This window comes from Myotis brandtii, unplaced genomic scaffold, assembly GCF_000412655.1.
Source record: "Myotis brandtii unplaced genomic scaffold, ASM41265v1 scaffold1105, whole genome shotgun sequence".
In the NCBI taxonomy this organism is placed as follows: domain Eukaryota; kingdom Metazoa; phylum Chordata; class Mammalia; order Chiroptera; family Vespertilionidae; genus Myotis; species Myotis brandtii.
In genome coordinates this window covers 1,269,289-1,284,665 of record NW_005353770.1, presented here as the reverse complement: position 1 = coordinate 1,284,665, position 15,377 = coordinate 1,269,289, and the positions used below count along the sequence as shown (strand labels likewise).

At 38.1% G+C, this 15,377-nt stretch overlaps 1 protein-coding gene across 5 annotated transcripts in view; it reads right to left on the bottom strand.

Annotated features, from left to right (window-relative positions):
* Window positions 1-15,377, bottom strand: part of PGGT1B (protein geranylgeranyltransferase type I, beta subunit) — a 53,002-nt gene that overhangs the window by 17,413 nt on the left and 20,212 nt on the right. For all 5 annotated transcript variants that reach the window (XM_005857361.2, XM_014544302.1, XM_014544306.1 and 2 more), the window contains exons 5-6: window positions 14,694-14,826; window positions 8,280-8,325 (exon numbers count right to left, since the gene is read on the bottom strand). In XM_005857361.2, coding sequence (XP_005857423.1) covers window positions 8,280-8,325; window positions 14,694-14,826 — 179 coding nt within the window. The remainder of the gene's footprint in view (window positions 1-8,279; window positions 8,326-14,693; window positions 14,827-15,377) is intronic.

Sequence of the window (15,377 nt, the reverse complement as noted above, 5' to 3'; positions counted from 1 at the left end):
CCCGGAGTGCACAAATTTTTGTGCACCGGGCCTCTAGTATATATATATAAAGAAGTACTTGTCTGTTTAAAAAAAAACAGATAAATAAAAATAAAATAAAGTATCTGCACCTGGCTATAAAGCAAATTGTATTCCTGGGCTGAAGAAACTCCAAGGAGGCTAGTCACTAGAGAAAGGAAGCCTGACGTTGCTACGTGATGTCATTACTCGATGCCCATGGCCACTGTTTCCGGGCTGGGCTGGGCTGGGCTGTGGGCCACATTTTATTTTTTATTTTTTTAAATATGAAGCACACATGGCAAAGAATTGGTATTACTTAAATCTAAGTAGTCACTACATGACTGATGACACGAGAAGACTGTTAAGGGAAAGGGAATATATGCCACAGGTGAGCAGTAATGGAGAGAATGCTGGAGATGAAAGCTAAAGAGGTAAGCTGGGCCAGATGATGACAGCAAGCCAAGTTAAGAAATGTAATGACTGAGGAATGCAGGACTGAAGCCAGCAAGGACAAAAATATAAAGCAGTGCTTTAATGGTAATAGCATAAACTCTGGATGGAGCCAGAATGCCTGGGTTTAAATCCTGGCTCTACCATATGCTGTGTGAACTTGGACAAACTATTGACTCTCTGCTTCCATTTCCTCATCTATAAGATAAGGATTAAAAGAACTTATACCATAGGTTGTTGTGTGAATTATATAAATATTAGCGATTATAATTATTACTATCTCACCTCCCCAACAACATGATATGAAAAAAAAAGTCACATGTGCGGGTAAACCGGAAAGGATTTAGAGAACCAATGAGTCAGCTTGCCACAGGCTCTAACAGTCCCAGGCCCCACGCAGCCATTCTGAGGGCTCAGAGAACCATTGCCTCTTGGCAGCACAAAGGTTAGGAAAGTAACCGCAGCTTGTGGAGCATTAACATTTAGGAAAGAGTGGGAAGTGCAGATTTTGACAGAACTGGAGTCTGGCTGTTAAAAGGAGAGGACACAGTGCTTGCTCAGGAGAAAGTAGACAGAATTTGTTTTGTTTTTTAGTGTAAATGGGAGAAATCAGAACATATTTTTATGCTGCTGGAGCAAAAACAATTAAGGGAAAGACTGAGGACAAGAGACGGAATAACAGATGGAAAGAGGTCCCTGAGCAGTAGCTGGGCATCGGTGGTAAGATTAGTTTGAGAGCAGGAAGGATAGGAATTCCAGTGTGACAGGAGCTCAGGAAGGAGTAATGACGGGTGGGATGAAGATAAGTTTGCTGAGCTAGTGTAAAGAAACAGAGGAGAAGCTGTGCAATGGCTTCTATTTTCTTTATAAAATAGGTAGTGAGTGCACCAGGTGAGAGTGAGGGAAGAAGGATGGAGTGGGTATCTGAGGAAGCTCTAAAATAGCCACTCGAAGAATGAGAGGAAGAACTACCCAGGAGCACAGAGAATGTGGGGCAGCAGTGTAGGCCCAGCTGAGGTTGATACCATGAATATGCAGGGGCACCAACCTGCAAGACTGCTGTAGGTTTTTCCTATCAGCACCTAGCGGTCTACAGTGCAGAGAAGGCAGGAACATTGATTCAAGACTGGATGTAACAAGAAGGAAAAACAGGGCAAAAGCTCATGATATTGGCAAGAAAGTTCTTGAAATGATGGACGGTCCCACGGGATCAACAGGGGGGAGGAGGGAGCAGTTATGGCTGCTCTCAGTCTGTCCCCAGGGGCTCTGCCTCTCTGTCCCAGCAACCGCTGCAAACCTCGGAGGGACCGTAGCCAGACAGTCCTGCTTCTCCCGTTTGAGTCTGGGTCCCTAGAGACTCGCCCGGATCTGGAGCTCAGAGTCTGAAACTCCCTCCTGATTGAAAACAACAACCACGCCCTCCGCCGCTGGCCGGCTCCACATGCACTCCGCACCTTAGTATTTCACTTCAGCACTGCGCCTCCTCTGAGTCTCGGTATGCTTTTCTCTTTCCTCCTAGTTGTAGAACTTCCACTCAGCCAGCCTTCCTGTGGTTCTGGATGATGTCCGTTCCGTCTTTTAGTTGTATTTTTGAAGTGGTTGTTCGAGGCAGCAAACTCCGGCGTTAACCTATGCCGCCATCTTGGTTCTGTGGGCCACATTTTGCGCCATGGCAGTGTTGGCTGCAATTTGGTGGACTGTCGCTCCGGGGTGATGGCTGGGCCTGTGTCCCACTTGGGGGAAGCCAAGTGTTGCATTGTTGGCACCAGGTCTGTGCAGTTTCTCTGTAAATGGCGAGTGTGTGTCACAGCAGCTCCTGTGTTGAGTGTCTGCCCCCTGGTGGTCAGTGGGTGTCATAGTGACCGGTCGGACAGACGGAGGGACACTTAGCATATTAGCCATTTATATATATAGATTAAACATAAAACTAATAGCATGTTGTCCTTAAAACTACGGAAAGGTAAAATGAAACATTTAACTGTTACTATGCAAATTACTTTGTTAGGACTCTTAAAGCAAAACGGCACAATTCAAAGTAAATCTTTGTTCAAATCACCAGATTTTGAAAATATTAATGTCTGAAGTTTGGGTTTTGAGTAGTCAAAAACAGTAATTACAAAGTCTATACTTTAAGCTAAAATTCATTTACCAAAATTTACCCCTAAGAGGCTGTTTCACAAAATTCCAAAAAAAATTAGTTCTAAAAACCTGGATTAAAAGCCTTATGATAGACATAAAACAGAAAGAATCACAATAACATCCTGACAATAAGTAAATTAAGAAATATTATAAAATATCAGGTACAGAACTCAAATAGAATATCTTCTGAGGATTAAGTAGGATTAGATCAATGATTCCCACAAGCTTAAAAAAAAAAAGAAAAGCAAAAAAGGGTGAATTTGTGCTATGTTCTTCTGCTAATAATGTAATATTATTTTACATTATTATATTAAAGTACAATACAAGAAATGCTTCTCATGGTAATGATCTGAATTCCTCAAGTAAAGGTTAAACTATGTTTATTATGCCTTGGTTGAAGAAGGTATGAAAATAACCTTCCTTATCAGAGGCATATACTAGTAAAAGTAAAAATATTAAGGCACAAATAAGGGAAAGATTCCCACCTGAAATTGCTAAAAGTTTGCCACCTAAAGTGATATGCTTTAGTTGTATAAATAATTAATGTATGCACAATGTCTCAATCATAAAACATCACAGGAAGGGACCATAGAGATTCTCTTTTAACAATGTTCTTCTTAAGTTCTTCCAGGTGCAGGCCAAAGGTGTCCCTGACTCTGGTTTTTTTATGCTATGATTTACTAATACTTTAAAAGTGTAATACAGTTATAAGTTAACTTACTCCCCTAAGGTTTTACAGCTCAATCTTAAGCATTCTCTTAGTATCTATTTGTATATAGCAAATTATCTGAAAAGAACCTATGTACTCTGAAATGTATAATTTAAGATGGTCAACTAAAATATAACTAGATATAAAGTAGAAAGCTAAATAGTTACATAAAGAAGTACACCATTTTATACTTCAATATCACATGAAAAGGGTTAAGTGAGGTAAATTCAAAGAAGCTGAATGCTTAGATGAAATTAAGCCAAAGAGAGTTTACTACTTCTCTTCTGGATTAAGAGTAGAGATATTTTAAAAGAATCATGGAATCAAATTAATTTGTCTGAACTTTTACGTTTATATTATTCATCCAGGGAGAGAAAGAATAGTTTTAATCCTAGCAAATCAGGTAAATCCAATTTGTCCCAAACACCAGAACTGTGCTATTATAAGAGAATCACTAGGATAAATAGAATCATTACATGATCATGACCTAGAAGGGTATAATGTGCCTGTTTAGCTTTCATGACAAATGGGCTCCAGGCTAAGCAGTAGTTGGAGAAGAGCAGATGAATTAATAAAACAAAATAACAGTGTATTAAATAATATTTAGATTGCAGAATTATGAAGAAACTTGATTATTACCAAATTGTAGGCGAAGTACATAGCACAAATTCAGCCTTTTTTGCTTTGAGATACAGAGTGGAATACCGAATAAGCTATTCATTAAATACTTACTGAACAACTACGATATACAAGCACATTAGGAGTAAGACATGAATAAGACATAGTCAGCTTACAATTTAGCAGAGAAGATAAAATAAACTGAGGTAAGTACCATGAAAATGGTATGAACCAAGTATTACAGAAATATAGAAAAGGGAGAAACTGCTCAGGGCTTAGGGGATGGAGGTGGGAATGACACCAGATGATGAAAGGTTTTCAGAAAATGTGACACTGGAACCAGGCATAGAAAGATGGGTAAAACTCTGAAGGTTAAAAAGAGGGAATCAAGAAAAGACAGGCGGAGGGGAAGCATTTCAGGCATGCATGCATGAATGAATGAATGAACTAGCAAAGTCCAGAGGTGAAGAGGCATGAAGGAACACCGGAGAATACAGTCTCTCTACAGCCTATAATAAATTCTCTGAGTAAAATGGCAGTAATTATTGCGGTGGTTTTGTACTATAAGAACTTAGCTATGCAAAACTTCCTGTATGGCCTGAAGTTAGAGAAATCCGTAAGATTTGTAAGATGGAAGTGAAGCTGTAGTCAGTGCCCTGGTTGTTTTTAGGGGCAGCAGGAGACAAAGGCAGAAGTGCTGGCAGATTCCTGCTTGACCTTATTCTCCATATACTTGGAATCCAAGTTTTTCTTACTTCTTGCCCTTGTGACACCAGGCCCATAAACAGATGCAGGAGCAACAGCCCTCCGCAGACTCCTCCACCACAGTCACACTCTGGCAGCTGGACGTGCCTGACTTCTCAGATTCCCCTGCAAGGTCTCGCTTGCCCACCTGTGCCAGTGCTTCAGGAGGGCTTGTCAGTGACTTTTCCCAAATCCACCAACTACTCATTTTAGGACCTTTCTACTCCTCAATCTCCTTCTACAGTGATGGAAAATCTTATTCTTATAATAAATCCTTATTCTTTCATATCCATACGGTTTTGCCTTTCTGAATCTAATACAAAGATGACTACTCTTAGAGGGCTGGTGTCAGGATTAAATGATACTAAATGGTAGCTGGCACAGAGTAGCAGTTAATAAAAAAAAAATTATTTTCCTTTTAGTCTGTAGACCAAATATAATAAACTGGTAACTTATGTGGGACAACTGGTGTGACTAGCAAATTACAAAAAAATAATGACAGAACAAGAGATTACACACCCAACATTCTGGATTTCTGGCTTCTCTGGTAGTAGCAATTTCACATTCCTGAATAACAAGGACAGGTTTGGGAAGAAGAGGAGAGGAATGGTTTAAACATGTGCAGCTTGGGATGCTGAAGAGACCGAATGGGGGTTATGCAGCTGAGAAGCAATAGCACATGTTTGGAAACATAGTTTGAATGCCATCAACACAGGGATGATTGATAAACAACCATCTGTTGGTTCATTCAACTGTGTGCCACACGTTATAGGTGTGGGGATACAATAGTGAATAGAACAGGCCCAAATCTCTATTCTCATGAGGCTTATATTATGTGAGGAGACAATGAACAAATAGCTAAAATATAAAAAAGTGATATGCAGAAAAAGCCAGAAAGGGGTAGGGTATGAATATGTGGTTAATATGTGATTCTAAATAGGCAGTATGGTGGTGGTTTGCAATTTTACCGTAAACAGGGGGCTTATCCAAAAATATCATATGAACCCAAACCTAAAGGATGTGAAATAAAGCCAGGTGTATGCGAGGGCTGAGGTTGGAGGAATCTATAAAAAAAACCCAGCAAGTACAAGAACCCTGAGATTTAGAAAGAAGAAAGTGGGCTGAGGTAAAGAAATCAGAGGAAGAAACAAAATGGTGAAGGAGCCAGAAACAACTTGTCAGGAAGCAGGACAAAAAGAATGTGATATTTCAAGAAAGAAGGAGCAGAGGTTAATAGCTTCAATAAAGATAAGGAATGAGAAAGAAACTGGATTTGAGATAAAGACCGCTCATAACTTTAAAAGAGAAACTTCCTAAGTTACTGAAGCCTCACACAGAAAATTAAAGAACAAGCCATTTTTGTAGAAAGGCAAATAGTATATTTGGACCACTATTCTAAAAAGATTAACAATAGAAAGAGCTCCCTCTCCCTCTAGGGAGCACACCCACGCCTTTCTGTTTCCACCTACTTTTCCCCAGGCATTACCTTTGCCTTACTCTCTAAGCTCCAAGGGCTTGTCTTCTACCCCTGTAACTTGTTTCCTGAGCCTACGCAGCCCAGCTGTCTCACTTCTACTACACCTGTCGTTTTCTAAATAAACTTTCCCTTATAATTTCAAAAAAAAAAGATTAACAATAGAAAGAAGAAAAAGGAAGTATACAAAGACTTTGCAGAGAGACCAAATTGCAGGACTACTATTTAGGAAGAGGTTTTACTTACCACTATAGATAGTGATAAATGAGACAGGGAAGGAAGGCTATACCAAAGTCCTCTAGAATAGTACTTCTCAGCCTATCTAACTTCAGAGCACAAAAAGAACAAGAGTATCTGATATTTGTAGAACATCCTGAGGTGTCCTGAGGAGGGTGCTCCGAGCCAAAGGCCATCTTACCAGGGGCTCCAGACACCCAGGGCTTCTTGGCTGCCACAAAGGCTAAGAGAGCAATAGCTTGGCACACCAAGAACCCATTTATGGTACTGCAGCACTCTGATTAGGAAGCTCTCCTCTAGGGCTTTAGGCCTCAAACCTACCATGGTGAATTTAGAGCTAGAAGAAGGATGTGAACTTTTTGGCATGAATCACAGTCATTGATAATCTTGATGGGTACAATCCTAGGCAAATCGTACTGACTCAAAATCACTACTTGTGTGACTCAGCAAGATTTTTTTTTCCTGACAGGACCCTTCTCTGTTTCACATTCCACAGAATGTAATCCCAATTTCTTGGGAACAGTGTCTGTCCCACAGGTCTCCTATACTGGTAAGGTGTCTTCTCAGCTAGAGTGCCCATTAACAACCTTTATAATAATGATGACCAGACCCTATCTTTTCAGAAATTTTTTTTTGAAATTTTATTTTATTGTTTAAAGTATTACAGATAGTAGTACATATGTCTCCTTTTTTCAGAAATTCTTATAGATGCCAGATTTCCTATTTGGGCTGTAAATATATCCTTCCTTACCAAGTAGTGATGACCAGTGACATAATTGCTACTGCTAGCTTGCCCCACTGCCAATCACATACAGACTCAGGCACACACAAGAATTATGGTGTCCTAATTACAATATGGCCTCAGAGGAAAATCCAAGACAGTCTTCTATACAGTTCTAGTGACACACACTACAAATACCTACATCAAAGAGGGAGTAAAGATGTGAGAGAGGGAAAAAGATACCCGATAGGACAAGGTTCCAGGGAAAGTACAAGGATATGGGATCGAGGAATATATATTTAAAAAAATATTTTTATACATGTTTTATAGTTTACAACCCACTTTACCTCATATAATCCTAATAATAAAATAAAAAGACAATTATTTCTACTCTGTTGATGAGGAAACCCTCAGAGATACTAAGTGAGCAGCCAAGATCACACAGCTGGTGTCAAGGATGAGACCTGAAAACTGACCTGTTCTTTCCACTGTATCACGCTGGTAGAGGGATGGACACAACAGGTGAGCACAAAAATAAACGCTGTGATGAAGAGGAAACAAGGAGTTCACTCAAAGAGTCTGCTTGATTTAGCCTCTTTCTTTTTTTAAAAAGGAGCATGGAAACTTATTTACTTCCACGTGAAAATACTCAATCTGAAAGAGTTCAGACTACTGATGTGCTGACAAACTAAGTGACTATTATCTCTCTATTCTGCTTCTGCCAAAAGTAGGAAAAAATGTGGAAGGAGAGATTATATCAATGTATATATTGAACATATGTTATGAGGAAAAATGTTTTATGACTATGACTTAGGATAATTATATTAAAGAAGGTAAATAAAAATCTTTCATTTCTTCACAAATTCACTGATACATGTTTAATAGCCTGCACCTACCCTTCTAGTGTTATGTCAAAGAAGAAAACTTGCTATTTTCTAACAGTATCTTAAAAAATCACCCCAAAATATTTTAATGAAAATTCTGGTCTGAGTAATTTATAAATGATTACTGACCTAGAAGAGGTTCAAAGTGGCACAACAGTGTCAAAAGAAAGAAGTAGGAAGGAAGATGGTCAGGCTGCACCAAGAGCTGAGACAAACTTCTGAGGTCCTCCATGTTGAAGATACCATGACGTTATTTGAAGAAACAAAAGAAACTACATGTTCATTTATTTTAAGATGCCTTACCATGAGATTCAAGTCCAGCTCCCTGTGCCAACCCATTGTCATAGGACTGAAAAAGAAAAACATTATTTGGTTTAATAGGGAAATAATAATAAATAAGTTGTCATGTTATTTTTTTTGTCTCCTTTATGTCTTCCAAAATATGCATTCTTTTCACAAATAATAGATGTAGGCATTTTCAAGTACCTGCTTTTGTCTTATTAACAACACCAAATTACTAAATGTATACATTAGGCACATTCTGAAAATAGATTATTCAAAGATGGCACCCACATCTACAATTTCTACCCAATAAAAAGACCCAACTCTTACTCCTCTCCCACTTGCAAGAATATATGAGCATAAGAAAAATGTAAAGATTTTATACTCAAAAATCATTAAAACACAAAATAAAATTATTTCAAGGCTTTTAGATAGTGGTGCCTGCCTAAAATTTAATCTCCCTATATCCTACAAAATCAAAACAATACAACTATATAAAAATAAAACCTTAGCAAAGCTAAGTTTTTGTTTTAAAGACATGTTCAAGCTTCAAATGACCTATCTATAGAAATAGAAACATCAAAATCCTAGCAAGTCATCTCTCCCACTCCTAACACTTTTGCAGAGAGCAAGGGCAATCTGAAAAACAGTGAGGAAGTGAGAGGAGGAGAGATAGTGGCAAGTCTGAGACTGATCTAAACTTGCTACCTGAAAGAGATAGTCTACCCTAAGTGCAAAATACAGGCAGTCCTTGCTTTGCACAGTTCCAATATGCACAAACTCAAGGTTCCATAGCTTAAATAACACAATATGGCTCAAATTTCAGTAACCACTTATACATTAACTATGAGCAATTGCATAAAATACAAACTTGTTGCTAGTTCCTCAGTCCACAAATCACTACATAAATAACAGATATGCATCATGACAAGTGACCAATCACATCACCCTTTTCAAAATCTGTTAGTAATTTGTCACTGCACATGTTATTCAGTTCATGCAGACATAGCAAGTGTCTCTTAGTGATAAATCCACATGACAATTTATAAAAAGAGGTATGATAGTGTCTACCAAAGATGAAAGTGCAGTAAAGAAACGAAAAGCATAAACACTGGAAGTGAAACTGAGATCAAACACAGAGTTACAGAAGAAACAGCTGATCATGAGAATGCTGGCAGTGCTACAGTCAGAAGAACTAAGTAAAGGCAAAATATCTACATGGATGAACAAAGCAGTTGTGTTGAAAAGAATGAAGATATTTTAGAAAAGTGATGATGGCAAGAAACTTCACATAAAAAGGAACTCTGAGAGGTACACAGAGATTCACTGCATATAATGAAAATGCAAAAGATAAAATGTTGGAAGTTGATACAAACTTATAAAGAAGTATGATCATTTACCAAGACAGAAAAGATGCTTGCTCCACATTGTAAGTTATATAAGAAGACGCAAAGCACTGTCCAAACTACTCTTGATAAATTTTTTTTACAAAGAAAACACTTTAATTCTCAATCTTGCTAATATTTTAAATTACAGTGTACTAAATAAATATTGGCGTTACCATTAAAAAATTCTTTATAAATTTATAACTGACAGGAGAGTTTTTAATGTTGAAAAAATTGCAAAGGTCACAGAACAATTATAATTTTTCCCTATGAATGATTAAGACCACTTAGTATCACCCTGCCCTGTTGCTCAGTGGTTAGAATGTTAGCCAATGGACTGAAGGGTCACAGGTTCGATTCCAGTCAAGGGTACGTATCTGGGTGGCAGGTTTGATCCCTGGCCCCAGTTAGGGTGCATTTGGGAGTCAACCAATGTATGTGTTCCATTCTCTTTAAAAATAAATTGGAAAAATATATTTGGGTGAGATTTAACAAGCCCTGCCCTGTTGCTCAGTGGTTAGAATGTTAGCCAATGGACTGAAGGGTCACAGGTTCGATTCCAGTCAAGGGTACGTATCTGGGTGGCAGGTTTGATCCCTGGCCCCAGTTAGGGTGCATTTGGGAGTCAACCAATGTATGTGTTCCATTCTCTTTAAAAATAAATTGGAAAAATATCTTTGGGTGAGATTTAACAAGAACAACAACAAAGATCACTTTGTATTATTTTAGTTTGCATGATCATCATTTACAGTCTGGCACGACCATGCAAAGCAAGAACTGCCTGAACTGAAAGAGTTCTGGTAAAACTGAGCACTAACTTTAGGGAAGGGAGTTAAGAGTGTGCAAGTCGGGAGAGACCAAGATGGCGGCATAGGTAAACACCGGAGACTGCTGACAACAAAGATCACTTTGTATTATTTTAGTTTGCATGATCATCATTTACAGTCTGGCACGACCATGCAAAACAAGAACTGCCTGAACTGAAAGAGTTCTGGTAAAACTGAGCACTAACTTTAGGGAAGGGAGTTAAGAGTGTGCAAGTCAAGGTGGCAGTATGCAAAGGAAAACTCAAAAGAGCAAAATTTAGAGACTTGGGAAACAAAAAAACCTCTCTTCCACCAGAAAAATCATAGAACTCACGATCCTTTCCCTATCACTAAAAAAGAAAAAAACAGCCAACACTCATCAAAAAGAAAAATCAAATTTTGTTTCTTTGCATTGAAAAAATGGCAATCAAAGTAGGAATTCTTGAAAGAAAACACAATCCACTAAATGACTAAACAAGGCAAATCTATGCAAAGTAACTAAGCTGAAACACAGCAACTGAAATGAAAACATCTTATATATGAAAATCTGCCTTACCCTCCCCCCAAAGAGTGATAAAGTGGAAGAAAACTCATACAGCACCCCAAACTCAATTACATATCTTCAAACAAGTTTTGAGAATGTGAAAAGAAAATTTTAAATGAAAACCAGAAAAGGATAATCAGTAAAAAGAAATAAAAAAGAGTTAAATGATTTCAGGAAAGAGAGGGAAGAAAAAGACAAAATAAATTGAGAAATGAAGACTAAATTACAGGATGCCTAAAGAATAATAGTCTCAAATGAAAAGACAATAAGGCACATTAAAGAAAGACTGAAAATAGCCAAGAGAATAAAAATGAGATAAAGAAGTAAAAATGGCCAATGAGAAAGTGGCTGAAATGAAAGATAAGCAAAGAAAAAAAAACATACACAAATTTGAAATATCTAAAGAAAAAAAGCAAATAATAGACTAGAACTAGAGGTCACCAAACCAGGATTGCAGGCTAAATTTGGCCTGTGGTTCTGTTTTATATAGTCCTGGAGTTAAGAAAATGGTCAATCTTACTCATCCTATATAATAAAAGGCTAATATGCAAATCGACCAAACGGCTGGTCACTATGATGCGCACTGATTACTAGGGGGCAGATGCTCATTGCAGGAGTTGCCCCTGGTGGTCAGTGCCCTCCCACAGGAGGAGCGCTGCTCAGCCAGAAGCCGGGCTCATGGCTGGCGAGCGCAGCAGCGGTGGAGGGAGCCTCTCCCACCTCCGCGGCAGTGCTGTCAGTCGGACAACCAACGAGGGCTCCTGGACTGCGAGAGGGTGCAGGCCGGGCTGAGGAACACCCCCCTCAAGTGCACAAATGTCATGCACCAGGCCTCTAGTAATAAAAGCAAATTAAAAAAACACCCACCAGATTGGTAAAAATCAAAGTAAGACAACACATTTCATTGGTGAGGCTGTATGGAAACAGGTACTGTCATACAGTGATGAAAATATAAAGTAGTCTGTACTTTTGGTAAAGAAAATGGGGAATATCTAATAATATTACATATGTATTTAACTTTTGATCAAGCAATTCCACTACTAGGAATTTACCCTAGAGGTATATCTTGAACAATACATAAGCACATATGCAGAAAATCATATTAATTTCAACATTGTTTGTATTTGGAAAATATGTGTTCTACACATAGAATAGCTGAAAGAAACAATGGCATACCATTGTACACAATGGAATACCATTAATATATCTAAAAAAGGAATGAAGACAATCCCTATGACCTTATACAGAATGATTTTCAAGCTATGTTAAGTGAAAAAAGCAAACTGCAATAAAGTATTTATGGTATGGTACCTTTGAGTAAGAAATTGAAAGAGAAATAAAAATATACACATATGCTCATCAAAAAATTATAGGAAACACAAATCAAAAATTAGTACGAATGGTTACCTACAGAGCGAATGAGAATAAGGTGGTAAACATTGTGGTTAAAAATGGGAGTGGATGATGAAAAGGACAGGAGGTCCCCATGAGTTACAATCTCTGAATATACATTTTTGTATCGTTCTGACTTTCAGAACCAGGTTAATATTTCATTTTTTAAAAAAAATCCTCACTCAAAGATATGTTTTTATTGATCTTTTAGATGGGAAGTGGAGTTAAGAAAATGGTCAATCATACTCATCCGAAATAATCCCATACCCGCCCCAATTGAGGATTGAACCCTCAACCTAGGTATGTGCTCTGACCAGGAATCAAACCTGCAACCTTTGGTATATGGGAAGATGCTCTAACCAACTGAGCCACCTGGCCAGGGGAAGTTAATATTTCACATGTTAAGTATATAAAATCAACAAAGAGTGTGTGTATGTGTGTATATGGGGGAGGGGGTATGTCCTAAAAAGGAACCCAAAGTGAAACACACTTTTTCTCCAATAAATACCAAAATATTAAAGGGGAAAAATAAAAGAAGTAAACTAAGTATTTGTGAAATATAATATTCTGAATATATACCCTCAGGCTCTAAGCAAAAAGAATCATTCTGGATAATGAAGCTCTGTCAGTGCCAGAGAAGGGCACTGACAAATGAAAAGAGGAGGATTAAAATGAATCTTGTGATGCTGGATTGAAATCTCAAGTATCAATATAAACTCCTGGTTTTAAATATATAAATAAATAGATACAGAAATAGAAATAGATGTGTTTAAGGGAGCGTCTGTGTATATATGCATACATATATACATTTCCTACCTCTGCTTGCTGAGAAAGGGGCTAGAAGCAACACTGTCCTAATACCAATGAGCACATTGATATTAGGACAAATCCTGGTTTCTAAACCCCACCCTCCAATAAGAAGAACCAGGGCTCCTTGCAGAAATGACGAAGTCCAGAGCTGAGGCTGGAAAAGAAAAAGATGAACCTAGAAATATCTTGTTCAAAGCAAAGAGATGCTCAAAGAATGAAGGGGCTATGTCAAAAAGGCAAAGAGCTTGCTGAAGGGGTTCTCACTGGCCAAATCTGGGACAATCTGAGCATCAAAATATTTGGAAAGCAATAAACCTGGGAAGCAGCACTTCCATTTATCCAGTTTTATATAAGAGACTAAAAAGTAGAATAAAAAATAATTCTAGCTGAGATTAAGATTTCCATATAGCTATCGATAAAAAGATTAAATTATATTGTGTGAAAGAATAACATATCTACTTGGTAGTCTCCTTAAAATAAACCTTAGATTAAAAAAAATTACTAAGAAACCAAAAGTGATTAAAAAATTTATTGTCAGCCCAGTCAATCTTGTTATACTTGGGTCTTGCAAGTCAAAATGGCTTAAGGAACTCACACCTCACACGCAATATAGGAATCATCTCACCAAGGATGCCATAATGTCCTATATGCTTGGCCAAGGCTCCTCAGTGGTCCCTGCTAGGATGGACTATTAATATTTGCCTTTGAGATTTTACTATTTTCCTGCTTCTAAGGCAGACCATTCTCTTTCTGAAAAATACATAGTTCCTGCTTCTAAGGCAGACCATTCTCTTTCTGAAAAACACATAGTTTCTTTTATTAAAAAAATATATTTCTTTATTTATTTCAGAGAGAAAGGGAGGAGAGAGAGATAGAAACATCAATGATGAGAGAGAATCATTGATCGGCTGCCTTCTGCTTGCCCCCCACTGGGGATCAAGCCCGCAACCCAGGCATGTATGTGCCCTTGGCCGGAATTGAACCCAGGACCCTTCCGTCCACAGGCTGACGCTTTATCCACTGAGCCAAGCCGGCTAGGGCAATACATAGTTTCTTTAGGTACAATCAGATCACATTTTAATTTTAATGGTCAAGGAGAAAATCTGTCCTTGAAGACTATTTCTATATGACTGGTCTAATATATGACATACTCAGAAAGCAATCTTATTACCCTTATTTCCAAACTCTTGCTGGAAGAGATGAGGCATGCAATAGCCCCAATATACCAACAATAACAACATTTTAAAAAGTCAATTTAGTCCTGGCCAGCATGGCTCAGTTGGTTGAGTGTTGTCCCAAGCACCAAGAGGTCCCCAGTTTGATTCCCAGTCAGGCACATGGCCTGGTTGTGAGCTCAATCACCAGTAGGAGGTGTGCAGGAGGCAGCCAATTGATGTTTCTCTCTCATCGATGTTTTTCTTTCTCTCTATATCCCTTACTCTCTCTCTAAAATGAATAAAAACATATTTTAAAAAGTCAATTTAGCCACACAACTCACCATACTTCTCCTAATATAGTTGATGGCCTTTTTCATATCCATGCCAGACCAATTGTTAAGCATATAGCAAATACAGGAAGCACAGTATACAAATCGCATGTCATTTTCACTGCCTTCAGGTACTGCACAAAAACTGAAAACAATAATAAGATTTACTATTAGCATTGTACAATAAATTTTATTTATTTTTTGCAAGGGAATTAGAAACACCTACTTCACATCTTTAGTCACAGAAAAAATCTATCACAAATAGGATTTAAAAATCTAAAAACAGATTTAAAAACCACATACTACTTGTATTGCTCAATAAAGAATAGGTCTATTAACTTGAATAATATAAAACTATCTCTATATCATTACTTCAAAGTTCTGATTTCTGGGTAGTTTTACATACTACCACAGTTATTCCTCCCAGATGCCACCAGTCAGAGTAAGTTGCTCTCAGCCAGAAACAGCTATGGCACACTATGGTAGAGAATTAATGGCAAAAAAAAGTAGCAGGTAAAACCTGGAACCTATTGGGAAGTAAGAAATTCCCAAACCCAAGTTTTGCTATGTGGAATTTCTTCTAACTACAGTGTGTGTGTGTGTGTCTGTGTGTGTGTGTATACTAGAGGCCCGGTGCACAAAAATTTGTGCACTCGGTGGGGAAGGGGGGTCCCTCAGCCCGGCCTGTGCCCTCTC